This window comes from Pipistrellus hanaki, assembly GCF_964339955.1.
Source record: "Pipistrellus hanaki genome assembly, chromosome: 3".
Lineage (NCBI taxonomy): Eukaryota > Metazoa > Chordata > Mammalia > Chiroptera > Vespertilionidae > Pipistrellus > Pipistrellus hanaki.
In genome coordinates this window covers 122,921,143-122,948,876 of record NC_140505.1, presented here as the reverse complement: position 1 = coordinate 122,948,876, position 27,734 = coordinate 122,921,143, and the positions used below count along the sequence as shown (strand labels likewise).

The following is a 27,734-nucleotide window of genomic DNA, read 5'->3' as shown; positions in this document are numbered from 1 at the left end:
GCACTGGTGTAACAGGGCACTCCAAATGTAATCATCTCATGGATATTCAAATGAACTCCTTCTCTAGTACTTAACTTGATTGGATGAAGTGCTTTCCTTCTAAAGAAATAGTTGCAAGATATACAGAAATAATAAATAGCATAATTACGTGTTTTCAATGAGTTCCCTGATCTCTCACCACATTTGTCTAATAACCCTATTTTTTTTTTTTGCAGCATTTTACTCAATATATTAGAGTGCATGCCTATTTAGATCTAAAATAGATGTATCTCTAGGAACTGAAATCATATAAAGATGCATTCCCCTTTCACAGATTCTTGAAAGAAATATCATTATGAAATCAAACTGTGCAGGCCAATAAATGCGTGTCTTTCTCATTAGGGAAAACGGATGATACCAAAGCTTCTGAGAAAGGCAAGACTCCCCTGAAAGGATCCTCGCTGCAGAGGTCCCCTTCCGATGCGGGGAAGAGCAGCGGGGATGAGGGGAAGAAGCCGCCCTCGGGCATAGCCAGGTCCACCGCCACGGGCTCCTTCGGGTTTAAGAAGCCCAGCGGAGTGGGGTCATCCCCCGGGATCACGAGCAGCAGCGGAGCCACCATCACCAGCGGCTCGGCCACGCTGGGGAAAATCCCCAAGTCCGCTGCCATCGGTGGGAAGTCAAACGCCGGGAGGAAAACCAGCCTGGACGGCTCCCAGAACCAGGACGACGTGGTGCTGCACGCCAGCTCCAAGGCCTCGCTGCAGTACCGCAGCCTGCCCCGCCCGTCCAAGTCCAGCGCCAGCGGCATCCCCGGCCGCGGCGGCCACCGGTCCAGCACCAGCAGCATCGACTCCAACGTCAGCAGCAAGTCAGCGGGCGCCGCCACCTCTAAGCTGAGGGAGCCCACCAAGATCGGGTCCGGGCGCTCCAGTCCGGTCACGGTCAACCAAACGGACAAGGAGAAGGAGAAAGTGGCCGTCTCAGACTCAGAGAGTGTTTCTTTGTCAGGTTCCCCCAAGTCCAGCCCCACCTCTGCCAGTGCCTGTGGGACACAAGGGCTCAGGCAGCCAGGGTCCAAGTACCCTGACATTGCCTCACCGACATTCCGAAGGTAAGAATGGGCAACATGAGGACAGGAGGCTGGGAAAATGCACAATGACATGTGCATAGATAAAAGTGTATTCTGAGACGCATACATCTTAGGTTCTTTTATTCCATTTTGAGCACAATGAGGTTTAAGGAACTGATCTTATAAATAGCGCAAAAGTGGTGCTCCTTTTGAGAAATGCTCAAACTTTCCAGTTTTATTATTATTGTATTATAATACTAGAGGTGGGGGTGGGGACGGGACAGAAGAGGGGCGGGGGAGGATCCGTCCCCTGGTAGAACTCCTGGTTGAACTCCAGGTCAAGGGGACAATTTTCATATTAGCCTTTTCTTGTATAGGATTAGCAACACAAACAGCATTTATAAGAGACTTAAATGCACATAGCGATACCTAGGGAAAGTGAAAAGAGAAAGTAATAGCTTGTAAATTTCCATAGATTTTCCGTCTCTTTTTTCATGATTAAAAATAAAGTAAAACAAAATAGATCCTTATGACTATTATTTTTCATTTCAATATTAATTAACCTTTTGGCTCTTAATGAGTTGATGATCATGAAGGTAGAGGAATTGTTCCTTGTAACAGAGTATGCTGGACACATTAATGTACTACTATATATTAACCTTTTTTTGAAAATTAAGGTACAATGTGATTGACAGAATTTGAAAGCATTCTGATGTTGGGAATAGGATGACAACTAAGGAATGCACTAGGTTTTCTAACTCTTCATCAGATTTCTTGACATGAGTGTGGTAAGAAGAATGGCTTGGTTTCTGTACTAGGACTGTCTTTGTTATTGACTATGTAGAGTTCTGCACTGAAATATCACTATATTTAAATATTAGTCTGTTCTAAGTGACAGGAAGAGACATACAGTTAAAGACTTAAACAAATAGTTAAACCTTTGCAAGTATGTTTTCTCATTGGGGAAATGATAGAGTATGATTTATATGCTATTACATGCTAAGTGTTTTTAATGTTTGTTTTTATTATAGTGCCTAAACCAAAAACCCTAATATCTGGGAGGGAAAAAGAGTCTCAAAATAGTTGCATTTCAAGCAATCTCAGATACATGATTGTTTGAAAAACTAGAGGGTGTATTCCTCAGTAGAAATATTAATCCTGAAGAACTGGCTTTTTGAAATGTTGATTCTCATCAGAAAGAATAAACTATGGCTTGTAGTGAGAGTAAATATTTCCGTCGCTCAAGTAAAAGCCAAGAGTGCCCTCCAGTGGCCCATTACCTATGAAACAATTTCTCATATTCGTCATAAAATATTTCACTATAGGAAATATGGATTTCATTGCAACTTAAATTAGTAATCATTATGCCATTACTTCATATCACTTTATTTCCATATTTACATAAATTTGATTATGTCATCTTCACTTACAAAACTAAAATGTTTTCTCAGCTAAGCTCCACAGCATCTAACCTTTGCACCAACTATGTTTCAAATCACTAACAAAAATACGAATTTGAATAGCACTGGCAACTGACATAAAACCCTGTAGCCTTTCTTGGGGAAAATAAAGACAAAGCTGACATGTTGCCAGTAGTGTCAACTATTTCCAACTACTTCCTGATGGTTACTCAGGCCGGCAACTGTGCAACATAACCTCCCAAACCTTGCCTGACACATTCCTGTTAGACCTGAATAAAATGTTAAGCATGTTTCTTACGTACCGAATGCGTAGAAGTTGTTTCATTATAATGGTTCTATAAATAGGTAACAGCAAATGCAGTCAAACTTAATTTTTATGAAAGCTTCTCAAGGTCCCTTACAGTGCGAAAGCCAGGGATGTTCATGTCTTGATTTTGGTTTGCCCCCTACCCACCAGCCCCTGGGCAGTAGCATCCCAGTGTGGCCTTACCCTAATGGTGATCTGAGAGATTTTTTAGCAGCAGATTAATAATTTCAAGCTTACAGTGTTCATTAACATAGAGACAGGAAGTGCTTGGTAGCTGGGCACATCCAAGCACCCCTTGGCTTTATGTACTGAACCCTTCATATTAAATGTGGATATTAGTTTTCTCGGAACAACTGAAGTTGTTATTTGTTTTTCTTTTAGGTTGTTTGGTGCCAAGGCAGGTGGCAAATCTGCCTCTGCACCTAGCACTGAGGGTGTGAAATCCTCCTCAGTAATGCCCAGCCCTAGTACCACCTTAGCGCGCCAAGGCAGCCTGGAGTCACCGTCGTCCGGCACGGGCAGCATGGGCAGTGCTGGTGGGCTAAGTGGCAGCAGCAGCCCTCTCTTCAATAAGCCCTCAGACCTAACCACAGACATCATAAGCTTAAGTCACTCGTTGGCGTCCAGCCCGGCATCGGTTCACTCTTTCACGTCAGGTGGTCTCGTGTGGGCTGCCAATCTGAGCAGTTCCTCTGCGGGCAGCAAGGACACTCCGAGTTACCAGTCCATGACTAGCCTCCATACGAGCTCTGAGTCCATTGACCTCCCCCTCAGCCACCATGGCTCCCTGTCTGGACTGACCACAGGCACTCACGAGGTGCAGAGCCTGCTCATGAGAACGGGTAGTGTGAGATCTACTCTCTCAGAAAGGTGAGCTTTCCTGGAGGCATGGATGCAGCCCTCTCCCCTGCCCCCCTCCCCATGGTGCCCACCCCTTTCCCCGTTAAATCCCTGTGATTTCAGTGGGAGTGCCACTTTGCAAAGGGGCATAAAACGGATGCGAATGGGCCTTTCATTTGCTCTTATTACCAAATTTGCACAAGAAAAAAAAATCTTTAAGGATAGGATAATTGGATAATTAAGTTTCTTGATATGAATTCATACACATACCCAACAGGCAGTTGGAATAAAATTGAAAGCATGCATTTATGCCTTAAATGATGTCTTCTCGAGCCATTTTAATGATTTGACTTAAGCTCCAGGACAACACACCTCCTTGTGGTAATTTAAGCATTTTTAAAGACCAAATTTAAATCGATTCTACAATTATGCTCTGAGCAATATATGTTAAAGTTGCTTTATAAGCACTTATATGGAAAAATAGCAAATGGACCACTTGGGGAATCCTAGTTGAATTAGAAAAGAAAAATCAATTGTCAGATATGAATTCTTACAGGAAATTATAATAGCACCAGTGACATTTTTATAAGGCCCTATGAAAATATATCTCATTACAAAATATTTCTCATTGGTTTAATGAGTTATGGGTTTTTGAAAATTAAAATGAAAAGTATAACGAGGCATTTCTTACCTATAATACTTACTAGAAAGTATCACTGATGACTAAAGTGGATCTAGATTCTCTCCCCACAAAAGTTTCTTTCTTAGATATTTTGGTATTGATTCATTTTCCCAGGAAAATATTTTAAAACTGCGAATTTTTTCTAATGAGCTTACTGCTATTTGTTTCTTGGCACACCTAAAGCTTTTAAAGAAAAAAAAAAAAGGTCTTGGGCACATACCTTAATCCTGTTATTTGTGAAAGCACTACTAGTCACTGAAATTGCCTGATACCCTTCCCTAAATCAGGAGTGCGGAACGCCCAGCCCGCGGGCCTTAAAGTCCCACAAAGTCATTTGGTCTGGTTGTGCCACGGCATTAGGGGTGAGTTCATTAAATGTTTGACCAAATATAGCAGGCTAATTTTTTTAAGTTGATAATTTTGTATGATCTGTGAATAATGTTATAAATATACAGATGGCCCTTGGGGGGGAAAAAAAGTTTTCTCCCCACCCTTCCCTAAATTTTTGTCAGTCTAGTATTTATGCTGGCTAGCCTTACTCCCAGAATCATTTGTTAAAGACATCAACTAAAGCCCTTATCTAAACACTCACTCCAGTATACCAGTTGTCCATCAATGTGAGATTTCCCACTGCTCCTCCCTGTTCCTCTTGCTTTCCTGAAATAAAAAACCCAGAGCAAAACATTGCTTCCATCCCACTTGCTTCCCACTTCCCTATCAATGGTACATGGACAGCCATGCAAATGAGACTTCCCCTTGAGAAAAGGATTTTAAAGCTAATTGTAACATTGATGCTTGATACTTCTTATGGTAGGCTGCTAATTACAAAATACAATTTTCCTCACAAACAAAAAAATTGTTCCAGGAGAAATAGAATAAGCAGCTGGGTAGTATTTCCCCTCTAGGTTTGTCATTATGGGCAGCATACACAAAAACACTGGTATAAGTACTATTGCATTTAATATTTGATATAAAAAGTTAACTTCTTACAGCATGCTAGATGTGAGTTTCAGCACTTTACAGGTAAATAGGTATTCTTATATGTCATTTTCAAAAATTCTAACAAGTAAATAAAATTATATTGAAAATATATTAACAACCTGTATTTTTAATGAACATATCCTAGATAGTTTACTGATATGTGAGGAATCCAAATAATTTTATAACCAAATCAAGCACATTGCAAATAAGTTATTCTTCATCAAAATGACCTTCTAAAATGCTAATTAATTTTTAGTCATAAACATGACTGCAATAAATCGATAATTTAGCCATCAATCTGTTTCTTTCAGACATTTAAAATTCAAAATAATAATCAACTAGTTGTAATCATGTAGCTAGCCCTCAAATTAAGCCAGATGATAAGTTGAAATTATATATATATATATATATATATATATATATATATATATATAAAATAAATGCAATGTTAATATTTTAGTTTGATCTATATTTTAGATGTCAATATACATTTTCACTATACAAATGCACTGGCAAGTAGGCAGTTACTTATTCTCTTTAAGCAAATATTTAACTGTTGTTTATTTATTGAAACAGACCAGTTTTACAAATGAGAGTGTTTTAATATTAGAAATATCCAGATGAACAATTTTTCTAAATTAACTTTTTAAATTAATTTTGAACAAGTTAATGTTTGCCATTGATTCTTAGTAAAATATATTGATGACTATTAAACTGTGAAAATTAAATACATTCATGGGTATAGTATATGATGTAAGTATTGATTAGTTCCTCCAGAAGTTGTACTTTTTCTTTCTTGGGAACAAAATTGAAAGTAGTTTTCTCTAATCCTTCAAAGCACATTTAAAAAGTGTATGATCTATTGAGACAAAATTAGATCCTATCAGAGATGCTGGCTTAGTTACAATTAAGCAATCAGTAGAATGTTGAGAACACTAAAGGAACCAAAATGCCATACCTGGAAGTATACTGCAATGTAAATACCTAAGATTATGTAATCAGAGACAGGTAATAGAAGTAAACAGAAGCTCCTGCCTTAACCTTTTCATCTACAATATCTACTGTATTGATAATCATATTCGAGTACCATTGACTCAGTTTTTCATAAAAATTTTAATTTTTGTTTAAAATCCTATTTATCATCTTTAAAAGAAGATAAAATATCATAAAGTAATAAATAAACAAACCAGCAATAAGTTCTTATTTTCCCTTTAGCTACTCTAGTCATTGATAGCCCTTAGGCCATAACAGTTCATATTTGTTTTGTTTGTTTTGCTTTATGTGACTTAACCAAATTTGGAAAATAATTTAAAGTAGTAGCCAACTTTAGAAAGTTCTAGATTGTCTTTAAATGTCCGATCTAATAACATGGCATTCACTGTCCTGCACAGGCACCTATTGGCTTTAGACAAATGGTGACTGTCCTTTTCAGTTTATTGATTAAAATCCCCACTCCACTCATTTCCATGGCCTGCCTGGCCCTTGCAGGCATATGAGTTTGTGATGTTTCAGGGTTTGTGGAATGTGTCTACATTATAAAATCATTAATATTTATATTTAAACAGATATTTATACCTAAAGTTTTAACTTACATTGGTAAATTTAATTATATATATATAATTTGTCTTTCATTAAGTGTTCTGCATGATATAAACATATAATTTTTATACCATTAATAACATTGGCAAAACAATGCCTATATTCAATTTCCTCTACAATGTTAAACTTTAGTAAATTTGCACACATGAAAAAGATAATCTTTAAAATGGCTTATAATCATATTAATGCTTTAACACAATGTAGTTCACATTTAGAGGTTTCTTGTATTTGTTCAGTGTGATTCCTTTTTGTTTGTTTGTTTAGCCACACTACAAAAAACTTTTATAGACAAGATATATGTTAGAACTGGCCTCTCCATAATACGGTAATTACCTAATGAGGACACTCCCAAAAAATAAAATTAAAGTTTTAGAATGCCTTTGGATGCTTTATATTTCAGAGCCAAATAATGGAGTATACACAGAAGAAAACATTTTAGCTTTGATTTTGAGTGATTAAAATTCAAGTCAATATGAATTAAATTTCATTCATGCTATGTCATCCCATTACGCATATATCCTGTGTATTTAATTTTGATCATGTGAGGTTCTAATGAAAGAGAGCTATAATTCTGCAAATTCACATTAATTGTACTATTTGGTTATCCACATGCCAGAGATTGCAACAGAAATCTCAAGACCTGTTCCATTTAATTGTTGAAATCCTCTTCCTCTATTTTTAGAGAAGCCATTTCTCATTTCTCCAGACACATTCTTTCATCTCTTTCTACAATCAATTGAGAATTCCTTTGAGAATTCTTTAAAATAGATAATGATAAAGCATAGAGCCTTAAAATACCTAATTTATAATTTCCAAAAAAAAAAAAATGGCATAGTGTAATTTCATTAAAACTTGTAAATAAATTATGGCAGGCACATTGTTTCAAGCAGATGTTCATTATATATTATTTGTTCTTTTATATGAAAATAGGAATAAATCTCCCTTTATTTTTATTAAAAGTAATTTTAATACTAAAATAAATACTAAGTAAGGTTTGTATCTTCTCTGCCTTGAGAACTTGTCAATTTAACTTAATAGAGCAAGTTTATCTTGATTCCACCTCTGTGTTTCTCTTGCATAGCAGAAGTCTAGTCAGTGGTATGGAGAGAGAAAAACTACAAATTGTTAGGTAAATAGAATATTGAGAGTGATTATTCTAATATACAATTTAACCTGTTCTAATAAGCCTGTCACTAAATTGTAATTGATTGGACATGGGTTAGAAAGGAGCACACATGTGTTGCAACAGTAGACATCTGGTCACCTTTGGTAGTCCTTTTCCAAAGAGTTAAGCATTAAATATATGTTTCAAAAAGCTTATTTTGTTTATTTCAAACAGAGAACCATTTTTGTTGGATGTGTAACTTGGAAGTTTTGTTTACATTATGTCCTTAGGGATTTTCTTTGTTTTAACAGCATACAACTTGACAGAAATACACTACCCAAAAAGGGACTAAGGTATATATATTCTCTTGGCACAATTGCTGCCTTTCTTTCTCTGTTGTTACTTAAACTTTGTGTGCTGTCTTTCTTCCTCTCCCTTTGTTTGTTTGCAGTGAAGCACCTGGTATTGAGGATGATAGCACTTTTAAACCTTTCTCAGGTCTGAGGAGTAGGTAAGATAGCGCTCAGGTAGAGAAACTCATAGAGGATGAGACCCAAATTAAATCTAATGTAGACACCCCTTTGAGGGCAGCAACTTTGGTAGAATGCAGAAATCATTTTTGGAAATTAAAATTAACTTCCTTAACTTTTACATCTTGGGGACATATGCTTGCAAAACCTCAAATCCCATATAGTGTATGGATGTGGCCAGGTAATGTTGAAAAGATGCTCTAATTTGAAGCAAGAAAAATATATTTCCATTAGCAGAGGACAAATACTATAATTAGGTATGAGTTTTTAATGAATCATTTTGGTAACGATTCAAGAGTTTTAATTTCTGTGTGTGTTTTTTAAGAGTCCTTGTATCAGATTAATTTAAATATTAGTCTAGTGTTATATAATCTCAAAATAACTTTTCAGTTCATCATAAAAAATAAAAAAGAAATATAATTTATGCCCATCCATTATTGCACACTTTTATCTTAGGGGGAGAATGAACTATAATGGAGCTATGACACCGTATGAACATAAAAAGTTGATTGCTCTTTGGTGCTAAGAATTTACTTATTCTGGTGAAAGTGAGTACTATCCAAATAGGTTTTTTACAGTATCTCTTTTATCTCCAGTTCCTTAGCAATAGCAAACAGCTTGCAATTAGTCAATTTTAAGACTCTGTTCTATAGTGTATCTATAATAATAATCTATAATAATAAAAATGTAATAGTCTAATTAGACTGGATGTCCTTCTGGACAGCCATCTGGACAAAGCCAAGGCCGCGGGGGCTGAGGTAAGCTGCTGCAGCTGTAAGGGTCGAGCCCCCTTGCACACATTTAGTGCACTGGGCCTCTAGTTTTCTAATAAAGTAAAAACATTCTCCCTCCTTCTTTAAGAAAAAGAAAATCTAGACACGATGTCAAGTGGCATTTTAACCAGATAAATAGTTTCCTTTACTTAAAAAAAGAGAGCTGTTAATTTATGTTCCATTCCCTCTGCTTTTCTATGACAATCACTCCAATTCCCTTGTCCACCATTTTCAGTCTATGTTTCATCCTTTTCGAAACCTCCTAAGCACTGTGCTTTTGAGTCCTTCTCAATTAACTCGGCTGTCTGCTCATTGTTTATAATTTTCAACTACATATCTCACAAAAGCATACTTTTTTCCAAAATTATCTTTTCATCTCCCTGTGAAATTCAAACAGATGGTGTCAAATCATCTGGAAGAACTAAGCACTTATAATTCAATTCAATCTGAGAATGTTGTGTAGTCTGAACAATAAGCTCCTCTCACTTGCTTTCCTCTCTTGCTATTGCTTTGCCCCTTTAGATGTGCTTAAGTGTCTCAGCTGTGCTGTTTTGCAGATACACCCCATCATCTCGGCAGGCCAACCAAGAAGAGGGCAAAGAGTGGTTGCGCTCCCATTCAACCGGCGGGCTGCAGGACACCGGCAGCCAGTCACCTCTGGTCTCCCCTTCTGCCATGTCAGCTTCTGCAACAGGAAAATACCACTTCTCAAACTTGGGTAAAATAGTCTAAAATGACAATTTCACCTCATTCCTTTCGCCACCTCCCTCAAAGGAGCCCTTATATCTCTCCCCAAAATTATTTACTTAAAGAAGTGATAAAGGCACCCAAAGAGTACTTTTATTCGTGTGATTGCTTGCTGTTTACAAAATAATTTCCAAATATTATGCAGTTTGTTGCTCATGACATATTGACACATGTTGTTATTTTACAGTCTACAGTCCCAAGGGCGTAGGCCTGAAAAAAAAAGCCCACCACAAGTAAGAAGCAGAGACAATCATCGGTTCCAAAAACCCAACTCTAAGCCAAGGGGATTCTTTTACACTTCAAAAGGAGTAGGGCATCTTGTATTTTCTTTAAAATGTATTTAAAAGCCCATATAACAAAATTAATCATCTTAGTTGTAGAAAAAATAGAAATATTTTTTAAAATGTGACTTTATGACTCCACGGTAATTTCTTTCACTGTTTTAAAGTTAAAACCCTCAAATGCATATGAAATTTTCTATTAAATTAATGCAGTGGGAAAATTTTGGGATAAATATGATTTTAAAAAAAACAACAAATCACTAACTAGCTTAGCCATTGGATTACTTTGTGCTTATATCAGCTGTATAAAATATAAAATCATTGGTATAAACAGAAGGATGTAAGAAGTCTAAACATACATGCCAGCTATTATTTAATAGATCAATTTTTTTCTATCTAAAATACATTTTGGATACAACTTGACGATTAATAACAGTCCCAGTGAGGCATCTCAAACCTAGTAAGACTCATTGTCATCTCACGAGTGATAACAATTGTTCAGATTGGTTTTCTACCTTGTGCAAGGGTCATCGTGTAGAAGATTTACTATCAACGTGCAACTGCCAAGTTCTATGTACTTGGTGGACTCTTCTGCATACAGAGTGATGTTTAAACATCCTTTTATGGAAGTGCTCTGCATCTGTTTGTGCTTCCAGGGGTCCCTTCAGCTTGAATGACCTTCTGCTCACCCTTCAAGCTATTCAGAATTAACCCCTTTCTTCTATACTCAGGGAAACAGAATCTTAGCTGGAAGAGACCTAGGCAAAGACTGGAAGCTTGGGAAATTTAAATTTCTTATATTTTCTTTTATTTTTTTTTATTTTGCTTTTTCCATTAAAGTGATATATTCTTCCTAAAAAGAAAACTGCAGACTCTAGGAAGACAATCTCTTCTTCATTGGCTAACTGAAAATGTCTTGTTATTGTATTTCTAGCATGAACAATAGAGGTAACTTGCTGGTTTTGTTTAAGACTACTTTAGTAATTGGCATCCTGCTCTCATGGAAGTGCTAAGAGAAAAGAGGGCCTCTCTCCACCTGTTAGTGACCATTTCAGAGGCAGCCTCTTGGCTTACCTTAAATAGGGACACCCTGTAGATTTCTGCTTCCATAAGAATCGGAATCACGTCTTCACTTTCTATCAACCTGCTAGTTTTATCATCCAAGCCCCATAGTAACAGGCTATGTGTGCTTTGTTTTTCAGTGAGTCCAACAAATCTGTCTCAATTTAACCTTCCCGGGCCCAGCATGATGCGTTCAAATAGCATCCCAGCGCAAGACTCTTCCTTCGACCTCTACGATGACTCCCAGCTCTGTGGGAGTGCCACGTCTCTGGAGGAAAGGCCCCGTGCCATCAGCCATTCCGGCTCCTTTCGAGACAGCATGGAAGAAGGTAGGTGTGGAGGGAGATAAAGGTGAAGTTATTTTATTTAACTCTGAGATTAAAACTATCACATCACAAGAATTCCTGAAGAGTAAATAAAGGAGGTTGTGAACTCTTATTTGCTGAACCCTGAAGCTTGAAGAAGTTTCAGTGTGCATTACACTTTCTTTCTTTATGTATTTGGAAATATGCCAGAAATTGTTTTAATACTGGACTATAGAATGGTTCAGAATAAATTCTCATGCAAAAATGTACATAATTTTAGAAATTATTTGCCCTCACGTATCAAATGTCAGCGTGAATACTTTGGCATCTCTGTTAAAGGGCCAAGAGGATATAAGAATCAGAAAAACTTATGAAACTACCATGTTCTCAGAAACTTCCTCTTGTGTTAGTTTTATATCATGTCACTTTTTAATTCATATTGTATCCACTTTTTGCTTTATAAGTTACATTTCCTTATTTAATGCAATGAAATTCTCACCTGTCCTAATAAATTTATTTGTAGTTGTAAAGTGCTCCATGAACACTTTCTAAAAACATTTAGGAGGCTTAATTGATTTTCAAATGTATATAATTTTCTAAACTATAAAACCTCAAATGTCAAAGTTGATAATAACACTGGGTGGTTTTCCTCTTTGATTTAATGAGTAATTTTAAGTACTCATAAAGGAAATGTGGCACTCGCATTATAAATCATATCAGTTAATGGTAAAATAAAAGTAAGTGTAGAAGTTCAAATTGATTAGAATAAAATCAAACATTAAATTGTCCGTACTCTCCTATTCCTTAATAATTATGTATAAAAGAAAGGACTTAGGTATTGAAAGTTACTATGGCTTAAGCCTCTGGCCACCCATTTATTTGTGGAATGAACATGATCAAATTTCCTAACTTTATTACCCCTAATTTCTGCTCCTGTAATTTAGCAGGTTTGTTATGAGGGTGAAATTAAAGTATAGTTTTGTTCCTTTCTCTGTCCCCTCCCCACCTTCTTATTTAAAGTATCTCTGATTGAAAGCTCAGGCAGCTGTGAACATTAGCTCATGTTTTCAGGTCACCACTGTGCGCTCAAGGTGCTGGCACTAAATCATTTCACCACAGATGCCACTGCTTTTGGGATAGTCACCAAACCACTGAGCTCACTGTGAGAAAGAGTGGATTTTACCCTGAGAGTCGCCTGATTACCGCAATGCAGATAGAAAAAGAGATAAATAATCTCCAGGGGGGTTGTCTCTGCTTTTCTGAAATGGTTCTTTCACCCTCTTCCTAGGCAGGCCTCTTACAATACTGCAGAAACAAATTGTGAAGCATGCTGATGGATTTCTAGAGTGCCTCATTTACAAACAGCATGCTGTTCATATGCTGGAAACTCTGGCCTTCCGTTTATGAGTTTTAAATAATCAGCCTTTCTGGCTAAGAGCCTGAGTGGGCAAGATGGCTTTTTGATGGCTATGCATTGAATACTGAATTATTATAATTCTTAAATTGTGGTCTAGAATCAAGGAATCATTGGGCTAGAGCGATAGAAGGGCGTTTAATGATGCACTATCCCATGGGCACAGTGAAAGATGAGGAAACTTAGCCACAGACTCTAAGATCATAGCCCTATAAGTATTAAGTGATCATAAGCAATGCAGTTAATGGCAGAAATACTGCAAAAGTAGCTGAAAATTAACTGAAAATGGACCTCCAGATTCGTTGTTCATCTTCTTTCTCATATACCTCACTAGTTCATACCAGGTTGAAAGAATGTGCTTAAAAAAAAAAAAGAGAAGAAAAGGCTAACATTTCACAGGTCTCACAGAAGGGTAGCATTTGCAGTTTTCCCCATCCTCTCCAGACCAGGTTGTAAGCACCTCCCAGGTGTTCTTGTCGTACCCATCGTTGCTCTCGATCATATTTATATTACTCTATCGTAATCATCTTTTTAGTTGTGTATCTTTCTACTTCTTTTTAAGCTCCTAGGATAGTGTCATTCATTTTGTAGTCCCAGGATCTAGCAAGCGCCTGTCATATTATGTGTACTCAACTAATGTTTATTTAGTGGATCTGTAAGCAGAAATAACTTGATACTATCCCACAGTAAAAAGGCGAAGGACTTTTCTACAAATATAATTAAGCACAATTTTATCCACATCTTGGGCTTATATAATACTAGGCACCTGTTGCAGGAATATTCCTGCAAGACTTCCAGCGGGCTTCCCTCACACCACCCCCACCTCTCCTGCCTCCTCACCTCTCCTTCTGTGGCGGGCAGGATGGGCAGGGCGGGTGCTGCCCATTACGCTCGCCCCACCTTGCCCACAGCCACCTCCACCACCTTCTTGGAGGCCGTGAGCTGCCACCACCACTGCTGCCTCCTGCCTCCACCACTGCACACCTCGTCCCACCCCACCCCGTCCCGCCCTACACTCGCTACCAGTGCTTTCCCTCCAGCAGCTGCAGCAGCCTTGCTTTCCATTTTCCCTCCCTCTTCCTGCTATGCAGTCTCAGTCTTCACTCCTCCCACCCTTGGTGTATGCAAATTAACCACCCATCTTTGCCGGGTTAATTTGCATGCTCACTCTGATTGGCTGGTGGGTGTGGCTGCTGGGTGTGGCTTGTGCAGCAGAGTGATGGTCAATTTGCATATTACTCTATTAGGGTAGATGTTGGGTGCGCAGATGTATACAGCACTCTGTTAATTGAGACAGTGTTTTGATATACCTGGATAAGAAACACCATGCAATTCCCATTCTTAATTTCAGTAAGACACCACCTTGAAATAAAAAGTATTTTTCTATCACTAAAATTAAAAAGACAATAATTCTCCATTTGAAAAATCATAATCACCTCATCAGAAATAATGAACTAGCAAACTGGATAAAATGATTACTTGCTTGAAAGTACATGGAGAAAAATATTGAAAATGTGTTTTTGTTGTATAAAAATCAAATCAAATACATGAAGTTATTTAAAGTTTTAAAGTTTATGGCAACTGTAATTCAGGTTTTTATTCTTTTTTGATTATTGAATCTGCAGGTGTTTACTATAGTTTTCAATAAGTGCAAAGCATTTCCTCTATAACATGATAAATAAGTTACTTTAGGGGTAGGTATGCACTCTTTCCATGTCTCAACATTTTATGTACAAAAAAAAATGACAACAGACTTATTCTTGGATTCTTTCATCTAGCAGTTATGATTTTATTTCTCTGTTCTTTTGAAAGAACAGAGTTTTCAATTTTCCTCTTGTTCTCTTTTGTTTTCCCCAGTTCATGGCTCTTCGTTATCACTGGTGTCCAGCACTTCTTCTCTTTACTCTACAGTAAGTATTGGCTGTTAAAAAGGAGCTTCTGCCTATGCCAAGCATACACATGATTAAATAGACTGACATTTACATAGAAGTTGTGTAGTGAAACAAGGGCTGTAAGTGAAATACTCTAAGCTACTGCATACCCGATAAGCTGGCAAGTACTGTAATAGCTCTTCTGTGGTCCACTTCCCTGAGCTTCCACTTGACTTTTGTGTGCTCATTATAATCCATTTATGGAAGGAAAACTGAATTTCACAAAACCTGTTAGGGTATAACTTGGAGTCCCTGAAATCATGTAGTATGCTCTACCATAACTTTATAATATTGAGTCGTTTTCCTGGTGTGGTTCCCTGAGCTGTGACCGATCATTGCATTGTTCTATGGTATTTTTTAATAGTATTTTTAAAGTTTATCTTTTTGAAAATATTATACCAAAGAGTAAAGGCTTCAGAAGCTTAGATATTTTTTTATAAACTTCTGAAATATGATATAATTTTCAAAACTTTATTTCTTAAGAGAGAAATGCCAATTTGTCAACTCATTTTCCCAATATGGGAAATTATATTTTATTTTTACCAAGGTGAGTTTTCTGTCTACTTAACATAATTTAATATTTCTTAAATAGTCTTTAGGATTTTATTTTTATAGGAGGGTTCTTTCATGCCTAGGTAAGAGGGAGGTATATTTAACTTACTGAATTTCACTGAGACTTGAGTAGTATGAATAATTATTAATCCAGCATTGAAAGGTTCATAAAAAGTTCATAGCCTTGGCTGTTAACTGAGCAATTAAACATTAAGGGAAATACTGATTTTTTTCCCCCACTCATTTTTGTTAGGTTTAAATGTTATGTCCCTCTTTTTATAAATTCATTTTAATATTTATTGCTTTACATATTTACTCAAAATTAGACTATCACCTGCAGAGACAATATTTTTTTCTTATCATTTCTCCTTTTAGTGATTAAAATTGTCAATAGATTCTGTAACTGAAGAAATCAATATTAGTGTTTAAATAAATTGACTGGGTTAAGCAACTAGGTAAAGAAGTGAGAAATGTGAAAATGTATTGGGAAAAATGCCTAAGCGGAATATGTTAAGAGTTAGTATTCCTCCTATTGAGCCAATGCCACTACTTATAAGGAAGATATATTCTAACTGAAGCCATTGCAACTAAAGTCTCTATTTAACATGAAAAGATGCAGCATCATTATAATCATACTAGAGGCCCAGTGCATAAAATTTGTGCATGAGTAGGATCCCTAGGCCTGGCCAGTGATCAGGCCCAGTTGGGGCCTTCCAGCTGCTCACTGGAGCCTTTCTTTGTTCTGCACCACCCCCTGGTGGTCAGTGAACGTCATAGCGATAGAACTTCCAGTCTCCTGGCTGAACTCCTGTGGGGACACTTTGCATGTTAGCCTTTTATATAGAGAGATTTTAAATACACACAAATTTTAAATATTGTGTAGCAACATTTGGAAAAAACTACCTTCGTGAAACATAAGAAAAACTCAAAATTAAAAAGAGCCTGGGTCGAAGAAAACAGATGACTAATAAGTGTATACCAGAGTCCAATAGATCTTCTGTGGTAATAAACTGTTCTATAACTGCACTGTCTAATAGCCATATATAACTATTAGATATATAAAGTGTGTCTCTTGTGACAGCAGAGGCAATTTTTTAAATTTTATTAAACTTAAAAAAGCATATATGTCAAGAAGCTACTATATTGGGTATTGCAGGTTTATTGGGAACAGAGGAAGTACATTTAAAAAATGCTTCTCATTTAAGTTAGTAAACATAAATGAGAAGTATTAAGAGTGCAATATGAGCCGAAACCGGTTTGGCTCAATGGATAGAGCGTTGGCTTGGGGACTGAAGGGTCCTGGGTTCGATTCCGGTCAAGGGCATGTACCTTGGTTGCAGGCATATCCCCAGTAGGGGGTGTGCATTAGGCAGCTGATCGATGACTCTCTCTCATCGATGTTTCTAACTCTATCTCTCTCCCTTCCTCTCTGTAAAAAATCAATAAAATATATTTTTTTAAAAAAGAGTGCAATATGAAATGTGAACAGAGATGAAAATAAAGAGACTATATACACATATTTATTGGCCAACATTTAGAGATGAATTGGGTCCTGGTGTTAATTGTGAAAAGCCACATGATTAGGTGATCAAGCCACATGAGAAGGTGATATTATTAGGAAATTAGTAAATTTAAATGGTTCTATTAGAAATTATGTAAATTATATACTTGAATTAATAAGTAACCTGTAATAAAACAATGCATATTTGGAGAATTAATAAACAGAAAAATTAAAGATCATGAGGAGTTATTTTCTTTCTACCCTCCTTACTATGCATTGAGATTTAATCGACAATGATAAAATATCTGTGGAAGTGCTTTTCAAATAGGAAATGAAAAGGCAATTTGTCATTATTTCTATGCCTTCTTAAGGACTGTGGGTAAATATTCTGTTGATTTGCATTCTTGCCTGTCTATATGAGTAATTATTATGTGGCATCAGGCAAGTTGCTAAATTTCTTTGGACTATACCTATAAATTAAAGTTGGAAAACAGTAGACAGAGCTTTCCATGGTTTTTCTGAAGTAATTAGAGAAGACCAGGGACATTGTATACCATGAATCACAAAATGTTGTTGATTGTGTAGTTCTAGAAAGCACCATTTATATCATAGTCCATGTAATTGTATCATTTGAAGTATGCACTGCACAACTAACACAACTGTACATGGTGTTCCTTTGTAAAATAATTAGTATTTAATATAGATGATGTGTTATAGAATTGTGCACTTGAAACACATATAATTTGTTAACCAGTGTCATTTCAATAAATTAAAAAATGGGAGGGAGCCGAAACCGGTTTGGCTCAGCGGTAGAGCGTTGGTCTGCAGACTGAAAGGTCCTAGGTTCGATTCCAGTCAGGGGCATGTACATTGGTTCGGGGCACATCCCCTGTGCGGGGTGTGCAGGAGGCAGCTGGTCAATGTTTCTCTCTCATCATCAGTGTTTCTAGCTCTCTCTCTCTCTCCCTTCCTCTCTGTAAAAAATCAACAAAATATATATATTTTTTTAAATGGGAGGGGGAGGGGAGAAGAATTGGTGTTCAGGAAGAAAAAAATTCCTTTTTTGCAAGAACTATTAGGTAAAATACTGCTCATATTAAACATGGGTATAAACCATGTTTACTGTAATGATCTCATTTATGCAATTTATGGAATTACATATTTTGCCTTAAAATATTAAAACACACTAACAAAGATGGCTTGTTGGAAAGAAACTTTACCTGTAAAATCAGCAATCTAACAAATCCCATTGGAAGAATTATTTCTTCACACGTAGCTCTATTAAAACCTCTACCAATTATAGCTGCGGAAATTTTTCATATGTATCTTGTTATAAAGTATGTAAATAACCTTCTAGAATTCCTGAGTCGAAATATTCTGGGGGCTTGCAAACTCATTACAAATAAGAGGCCCAGTCTGATCTGCCAAGTTATTGCCTTCATGTTCTTGTTTTTTAATCCAAACCAACACCGTGAAATTGGAGTTTTCACTTAAAAATTAAAAATAATAATAATAATTTAAAAAATACTAAAATATTTAAAAACACTGAGATGAAATTCCTCCAGGGGTACAGTCCCCTGGCTCATCCCCTTTGGATATTGGTACGTGCTTTCAGGCCAGTCTCAGTCTCCACCTCCTTTTCTTTTCTTCCTGAAGTTGAGCTTGGCTGTTATTATTGTGCTATGGATTTCTCATTGGAAAGCAAAAATCCTCATTATCCATGTACTTATGGAAAGTGAGAAAATAATAAAAGATAGCCTAGGAAGCTATGCTATTTTATCTTCAGGTCTCAGAACCTTTTTATTCTTCATATGCCTGAACCTGTAATGCATTTACACTTTCCAATAGTTGTTTTCTGATAGTTATACTGTATATTAAAAACTTTATTGAGCCTGATTTGTTCTTGGAGCCTAATTTTTGTTGGTATAATAAGACCAAGGGCCATGTTTAGTTTATTGTAGATCCCTTTAACATTTCTTACTAAGACACAGCTAATACTAAAGTAAATATGTATATATTTTAATTTGTAAATTTGAATGGATGAATGAATGGCCAAACAATGACTTACAGAATAATGAATAATCTCATATATTGTTTAGGTAAGGTATTTATAATGTTTATCATTCTTCAGTATATTGGGCTTGCTTTAAAATCAATGTTTAAAATGAAAAGTAATAGCATGCCATGCCTAACCCACTGAAAAAAATTAATATTCTGATTCATTGATTCAACTTTATAATAACACCTAACCAGTATTAACAGCCAACTGTAGGAAAGAAATTGAATATTAAAACAAAATATAATTTTGAAAAGTCAGCAATGAGAAAAGTCATCATATACAGTATATAAAGAATTAATAAGTAATAATTACCCTTATAACTAGTATATGTAACTTATCCTGGGCATGTTTAATGGAAAAAAAAATGACCACTTCTTGACTATTTATAAAATATAGAATACATTGATGGTTTGAAATACACAAGTTATTTATTGAATATGTTTTCCATAGTCTTTGCAAGCCTTGAAGCAGGATTTGGGCAGAATAAACTGGCAATAAATATGCAAAGTTCTAGGGAAACCAAATAGCCATAGTTAATTGTGTTATATATCTTATGGCAAACCCCCTGCAGCTTTCTATTGATTTTATGAAATTTTTATTTTAAAATTCCTTCCCTAGTTATGATTGAGAAACCAAACTTATATGAAACCTTGACATTAATAAATTTAAAAATGTTTTTACTTAAAAATTTAAAGTTGAGATGTAAATATTCAAGCTTTATGTTAGCATTTATTATTAAAACAATTTTCTTATAAAGGCTATTAAGATTCTAATATTTAACCACTCTTCTAATTTACCACTATATTACTAACTATAAATTATTTTTTAAGAGCAGAGAAATATAGGAAAGACGGAACTCAAAAGATGCTTACACATAAAAATATTTTGATGTTTAAAATGCTTTGTTGTGCTTTATGTTTTCTGAAAGAAAAGAAGATATAAAAAATGGTTCAGGTATTGTCTGCGTCAATTCATCAGGCAGTACCCCAAAAAGAGACAGCTTTGGATCTGCTCAAAGCAATAAGCAGAATTGTGCTGTTCAGCAGTATTATGCATTCTCCAGCTTTTTCCAGGATGAGAGAGCTTCCCAAATGTAACGGTGCACACAATTCATACATTGGCATTTTGCAGCCCAGCACAGAGAAGAAAAGCAGAGGGGCGAGTCTTCTGTAAAGAAGACTCCTAAAGCCAAACACACACACACCGCCAGTTTCTGCCGCAATCCTCCTTTGCATCATCTACAGCACATGTGTCAAACACAAGGCCCGCGGGCCAAATCCAGCCCGCCAGGCCTTGCAATGTGGCCCGCACTGAGCTGTCATCACTGCACTCCGCTGTCAGTTTATGACATTGTCAGTTTATGACTGTTCAGTAAACCATTCGGCCCGCGATTTAGGCTGGATTTTAGATTTTGGCCCCTTCTCTGATTGAGTTCGACATCCCTAATCTACAGGAACTGATGTTCCTCAGCCGCTTCGATCACCACCTTAACCCTGGACCTCTCAGTGTTTTTCTGACTTGCAGCCAAATACATACAATTAACAGTGATTAGGAAAACTAAAAGAAAATAAAAACTAAAGACCCAATTTCTGTGGTTATCAGTAGAGGTCACTATTTTTTTCCTGCAGCTTTATTGGGCATTCTTTATGATCTGTCAATCACAGAATAAAATTAGAACTCCTAAAACTTGGCTGCACATCCCTATAATTTTATGGAGTCTGCATCCTATAATCTGAATTTTAAACATCCAGCATTTTAACCTATTTTTGTAGAGTATAATTTTACAGCTATTATGTTTTTGGTCTGGGTCTCAGAGCAATACTATCTCAATTTTATCCTTTGCTTTTAAGGAATATTATATATCCATAAGTCAAATAAACTATATTTTAAAATACTACATGGCTTATGTATAAATAAATATTCACTTGTAATTCTAAAGGTCCCTGTTCTTACTGTTCTAATATTATGCATTTTACTATGTTCTTGTTAGATCATAATATTTTAAATACAAAGTATAATTATTTTACTCTTACATGTGAAATGAATCAGCATTATTTATAATACATATATATTTTTGCATTTCTCTTTTTCAGGCTGAAGAAAAGGCTCATTCAGAGGTAAAAAGCTTGTTGCCTTTTTTTTTTTTTTTTTTCTACAATAGTATCCATTTATGCTGAAATAAGGTTTTCTCCCACTAGAGGGCTCTGTTACAATAGCATACCCCTCGGGTTATGGATACAAATAGCTGAAGTAGTTGATAAAAGGTCTTGGATATTTCCTCATAAAAGAAAATGAAAGGCAGTGTTTAGAAGCAAACTTGCCTCTCACATTATAGATTGGAGTCTTAGCTAATAAATTGTGTCTAGTAGTAAGCACTCATAAAATCTTTGATGGATGAATGAGTGTGCAGTCTTTCTATTTTATTAGTCTCTTTCCCCCCACAGCCTATAAAACTAACTGCATAGGATTGAGGAAACTATTGAATCTTGAGCTGCAGACCTCTGCAACGCAGGCTGCCAGCATCCCAGCCTATCTCGCTGGTGCCAGGATTTTGCTGCCTGTACTTTCTGTCTATACATTTCAGAAGTCACACTTCCTTGCAATCACATACAAATCAGAATTCAACCTGGAGAGAATGTACTTTTTCTGTCTCTTTGTTTAAGAGTTGTGTTGGCCAAGAAGAGCAGGAGGGCTGTAATTAGGCCTTTATTCAAGGTACAGTAATGACTATTTGATTGCCTTACACTGAGGCAATCAGACCACAGAGAAAATAAATGTCTTGACAATAGTCTCTACAAAGGAACCCTTTCCTTTGAAGTCATATTTTATTAACCTTTAATATAAAATTTGTGATGTGCTTCAAAATACTGAAAAAGTATTGATTATGCCAGTTTGATCTTTTTAATTGCTAGACCAGAAAAGTTATGATGGTTTTTAAAAAAACAACAACAACACATTTTTATTTGCATTGTATGTACATAGCAAGGCTTCTAACATTGATTATAATATAGCTACTGAAATATAAAAATGCCTTATTAGTAATTATCCAACTTCCTTTTATCATTTATGTCCCAGAATGAGACATGGTTGTTTAAAAAAATAATTTAGAGTATCATCTAATAGAGACTGTTAATTTGAGAAAGCTTCTTTGAATTTGGTTTAAGAACAATATAGATTCTTTGATTTCTGAGACTATTTGGTCATCATCATAGGAATGTAACGCAAAAGTTAATTGGGGCTGGGATGTTTCTCTTTTTAAAAAAACAGGAGTTGAAAGGAATTGCATTTTCTGAAATTATAAAAAGTCTTCTATCTCTGCTTCCAGCTTCCAGCTCACTTCTTTTTTAGTCTCTCAATATTGACCGCCATTTCTTCTCCATAAAAATAGAATGTGAAGAGGGAAAAAAGGAAAAAGACAAGTTATGAACTGTGTCAAGAATTCTCTTTCAAACTGAGGCAATATTCCAAAAGTCCAAATACAACCAAAGACGTGTTTTTTGTAAAAATGGGAAGCATCAGACTATTTGGCATTTAAAAAACTGCAATCCCTTGAGACCAGAAGTTTACTTGTTTACGTATAAATGCTTTGCTTTTATGAATCACTTTATATTTCATGGTAACATGAGACATGCAGGTTAAACTGTGAAAGTGCTTAAAGTGTTAAATATAATTTCATATATTCTTCTAGTTTTCTGGTTCAGTTTTATTCAAGGGTGAACTTAACTGAGATGGAAAACATTTTTGCATGTTTATTTTTGTTGTTTTATGTAGTTACCAGAGGCCCAATGCATGAAATTCATGCACTGTGGGGCAGGGCAGTGGGGGGTCTCAGCCTGGCCTGTGCCATCTCACAGTCCGGGAGCCCTTGGGAGATGTCTGGCTGATGGCGTAGTCCTGCTCCCCGCAGGGATCAGGCCTAAGCCAGCAGTCAGATATCCTTGGCACTGTCACAGAGGAGGGAGAGGCTACAGCCACACCACTGCTCTCACCAGCCATGAGCCCAGTCTGGCTGACCACCAAGGGGCAGCTCTTGCATTGAGTGTCTGTCCCCTCGTGGTCGTTGTGTGTCATAGCGACCAGTCATTCAACCATTCGGTCAATTTGCATATTAGCCTTTTATTATGTGAAGTTTGTACAGTATTACTGATTTTTCTCTTATTTTTAAACTATGGATAATCTATAAAGCCTTTTTTAGTAACTTAATAAAGGATATTAAAATCAAGATTTGGGATGAGTCTTAGCCATTAAAACTCCAGCCAATAAATTATTTTCAAATATGGGATCATTAAATGTTGAGTTAGAACCAGCTTTCAGTGACTGCAGGGTTTCTCTATCTCTGAGAAGTCGCCAAACATAAAATTAAAATAAACATGCAAAAAAAAAAACTGATAGAAAAATAACACGGAGTGCTTTTCTCTCAAAAGACCCCAAAAACATATATATATATGTATCTTTAATTTTTAAAAATAATAGATTTTACTACCTGAATTTTATTACTGTAAATTTCTTTTAAGAATCAATAAAGAGTAAACTGATTCTTGAGTCAGGCAAGGATGGCAAATAGAACAAATAAGCATGCCTTACTTGGCAGATCAGAGTCCCTGCTTTGACATAGGCACTTATCCCTCTTCTGATCACTGGCTTTTGCTGGTTACTGTGCAGCCAGTATTCACATTTCTTTAATTTTTAGAAATTGCTACTGATACAGTGGGGGTAGAAGGAGCTAACTATAATATTTGCTTTGCTTGCTTGGATTGAATTTTAGTTTTACGTAAAAATCTGCTGGCATATTGAATTGATTTTTTTTAATTACATTCAGCAAATTCATAAACTGCGGAGAGAGTTGGTTGCATCTCAAGAAAAAGTGGCTACCCTCACATCTCAGCTTTCAGCAAATGTAAGTCACTTTTGATTTTTATGATATGTTAAAACATACTTTTAGATATTAAATAAGATCATTTTAGTAACAGATTTACACCCTGGAATGTCAAAATTTATACAGACTTAAGTCACTAAACTGTAGAACGCATATAAAGTCAAACTTTTCTGTACATTGAGTAGTAAAATATAAACCCAAATTGATAAGGATTCATACTGTGGTTGACATGGTTTTTTGTTTCTTATAAGGTTGGAAGTATTAGTAACAGTAGCAATGGTTATTTCTTTTCTTGTTTCTTATTTTTATCACTCCCCATACATAAGACTTTCTCAAGCCACAATATTATCAGGTGTTGATAGAGATTAACTTTGAAAGATAAAAAATGCATGTGCCCTGCTTGCCTCCTTCAGTGCAATTCATTAGACAATTAGATAAGCATTCGTTCTTTCTAACTTAGGTCTAATTTTGGATATCTTAGCTGTATTGTCAGTGAGATATATTTCTCTCAACAACCTGGGCAGCCTTTCTCATAGTTTAAGCAGCAGAGGACAGCAAAAATGATGACAGTGAAGACCATCAATTATATTAACATTTACTGAAGATCTTTCAATGTGCCGGGGAGTACATTGATGTAGAGTAATAAACAGCCTGTGGCCTTGTGCCTCATCCTAAGGAACAATGGTGTTAGAAACAACAGTGAGGGTAAGCAGGCTCCCGCTATTTTGCCATATGTCCTGCCTCCTTCACTCAACATTAATCTGCTCAGTTCCACTGTGGAGCTCCGGGCCCGCTGCCTGCCTCACTTCTCTGTGCTCCCCACCGAGTTCTCTACCTCCTAGGCAAAGCCTGACAGAGCAAGACTGAGCAGGTATAGCCCCCTGGGTATGACTTGAATAAGTGAGATTTTTAAGATGGAAAATTATGGTGTAATAAACTTTCACAGTATATAAGTAAGTCATTCCACTCACAACGTATTCATTTTGGCATTGTATTTGAATTGATTTTATCTTTTTGTCTTTGGGGGAATCTAAATGTAGGATTGATTGACTATATTTATTTTTTATGGACATTGTTAGGAGATTCATAAAAATGATAGTACGCTTTGGAAAATGGTTTAGGAAACACTGGAAGAGAACAGTATTATTCAACCTATATTTTGTGTCTAAGTATAACTCTTATATAGCTCAATAGCGGTTGTAAATTTTATACAATAACCTGTATAGTGGTATAAAACACTCCTGTCTAAGTACCTGAATTTGTACCCAGAGGATATATTGCAGTGAAAATGCCCAAATACTCTGGGTTCTGTTTATCTGCGACAAGGAAGGCTTCATGATAAACCCCATGCATTAGATAGTAAAGACACTTCCAGATGTATTGAATGATTACTCAGGTTTTTATTTTATTTTTAAATCTCTATTATGTAGACTTATATACTCAGATATTATAATAATAAGTGGCTGCTATACATTGTGGGATTTGGGCTTTCACACAGTAATTTTTAAGCTGTTTCAATTTAAAAAGCAATACATGCTTTCTCCAGTGTGTTGCTTAGTAGATTGGAGCACTGTTCTGTACATGGAAAGGTCGTGGGTTTGATACCTGGTCAGGGCTCCCACAGGAGGCAACCAATCAATGTTTTTCACATCAGTCTCTCTCTCTCTTTCTCTCTCTCTCTCGCTCTTGCTCTCTCTCTCGCTCTCACTCTTGCTCTCGCTCTTGCTCTCGCCCTGTGTGTGTGTGTGTGTGTGTGTGTGTGTCCTCATTCTTCCCTTTTCTCTAAAATTAATAAATATATCCTTGGATAAGGATTAAAAACATATTTTTAAAAAGTAATACATGCTTATTTTATTAAAAAGAAAACCTAGCCCTGGCTAGTGTAGCTCAGTTGGTTGGGCATCTTCCAGTGCACCAAGAGATTGCTGGTTCGCCTCCCAGTCAGGGCACCTGCCCAGGTTTCAGGCAACTCCATTCCCAGGTTGGGGGGACGTGCAGGAGGCAGCTGATAGATGTTGCTCTCTCACTCAGATGTTTCTATCTCTCTCCCCTCTATCTTCGTCTCTCTCTAAACATCAGTAAATTATTCTTTAAAACAAAAGAAAACACACAAAAAAGCTAAAAGTAAAAAAAAAAATTAAATAAAAAGGCATTATATGTTTTTCCCTCTGAGGTTCTCATCCCATTCATGGCTATTGTTTTCTTGTGTTTCCTTTCAACATTATTTTTTTACGAGAGGCCCAATGCACGATTCGTGCTAGGAGCTCGAATATAACCTATGTATATATTGCAGCCCCGGCTTCGTCCGAAAGATGTTCTGGACAGTCATTCCACTGTTAGGACACCTGGTCTAATTAGCATGTTATGTTTTTATTATTATAGACATACCCACTAACATAAATATACAAAACCCTCTTGCAAAGGCTTACTACACACACACACACACACACACACACACACACACACACACACACGGAACCTAATTCTAACAAGGGGGGATGTTCTTGGGGGATCAAATCTTCACCATTGTTCCGAATGGGAGCAAACATTTTAAAACAATGTCAGCCACTTCTGCTCAAATCATGCATATCACACTATTTTCACCATGTTTTCATGACTGTAGAGTATATATTCTCAGCTGGGTGTTGGTATTACCATCAAATGGTAAAAATTGGTTCCTGTAGTGGAAAAGTAAACTTACCATTTCATGTATAAAGCACAGATATACATAGATTATATAAGCAGGTATCCAGTGTACCTGTGGCATAAACTGGCATAGAGGAAGAAGTAATAAGGGAAAATAATATCTGTAGTCTCTCCCTGGGAGGTGATAATTTTTTTTAAAAATGTAATAAACAGAATTAGAGAAAGTGATGTCAAATAGATGATTTTGTTTTAAAAGTCTAGTCTTAGTGCCGAAACCGGTTTGGCTCAGTGGATAGAGCGTAGGCCTGTGAACTTAAAAGGTCCCAGGTTTGATTCCGGTCAAGGGCATGTACCTTGGTTGCAGGCACATCCCCAGTAGGGGGTGTGCAAGAGGCAGCTGATCGATGGATGATTCTCTCTAATCTATGTTTCTAACTCTCTATCCCTCTCTCTTCCTCTCTGTAAAAAATCAATAAAATATATATTTTTTTAAAAGTCTAGTCTTAGAGAAAAGTGCAAATATTTCCAGCTTCCCTAATGTATATCTATGTTATCACCAGCAGTGCATTTTGCACATATATATAAGCTTAAAATATATCCTATTTTGCATGATTTTTTTTTATAATGCATTTTAGAAATCTTCTCAAATCATCTCAGATCTACTAAAACAAGCAAAAAACTGTGCCTAGAAGCTTTATGTTTTAATAGTGAAAAAAAATGGAATCAACCAAAATGTCTCTTAAAAGGTTAATGGATAAACAAACTGATGTATCCATGCCATGGACTATTCCTCAGCAGTAAAAAGAAATGAACCATTGCTACCCACACTTGGGTAGATATCTCCAAGTTCACTCTAAGCTGAGTGGAAAAGCACCCTTTCAAAATCACATGGTATGTAATTCCATCTCTATAACATTCAAGAAGGGCACAGTTACAGAAATGAACAGCAACTTAATGGTTATCAAGAATTAGGGACGATGATCACCTTTCTCCCTGAGAGGTGGGTGGCTGTAACTGTAAAAGCATTTCAATGAGTTAATCATTTCTTATGTGAATCTATATATCTGTACC

The 27,734-nt window shown here is 36.3% G+C and overlaps 1 protein-coding gene across 10 annotated transcripts in view; it reads left to right on the top strand.

Annotated features, from left to right (window-relative positions):
- NAV3 (neuron navigator 3) overlaps positions 1–27,734 on the top strand; it is a 774,341-nt gene that overhangs the window by 684,081 nt on the left and 62,526 nt on the right. For 9 of the 10 annotated variants that reach the window (XM_084876277.1, XM_084876279.1, XM_084876278.1 and 6 more), the window contains 8 exons: positions 382–1,093; positions 3,161–3,649; positions 8,298–8,339; positions 9,847–10,007; positions 11,520–11,708; positions 14,956–15,008; positions 21,235–21,258; positions 23,961–24,038. In XM_084876277.1, coding sequence (XP_084732403.1) covers positions 382–1,093; positions 3,161–3,649; positions 8,298–8,339; positions 9,847–10,007; positions 11,520–11,708; positions 14,956–15,008; positions 21,235–21,258; positions 23,961–24,038 — 1,748 coding nt within the window. The remainder of the gene's footprint in view (positions 1–381; positions 1,094–3,160; positions 3,650–8,297; positions 8,340–9,846; positions 10,008–11,519; positions 11,709–14,955; positions 15,009–21,234; positions 21,259–23,960; positions 24,039–27,734) is intronic. The other variant, XM_084876272.1, reaches the window with a different exon arrangement.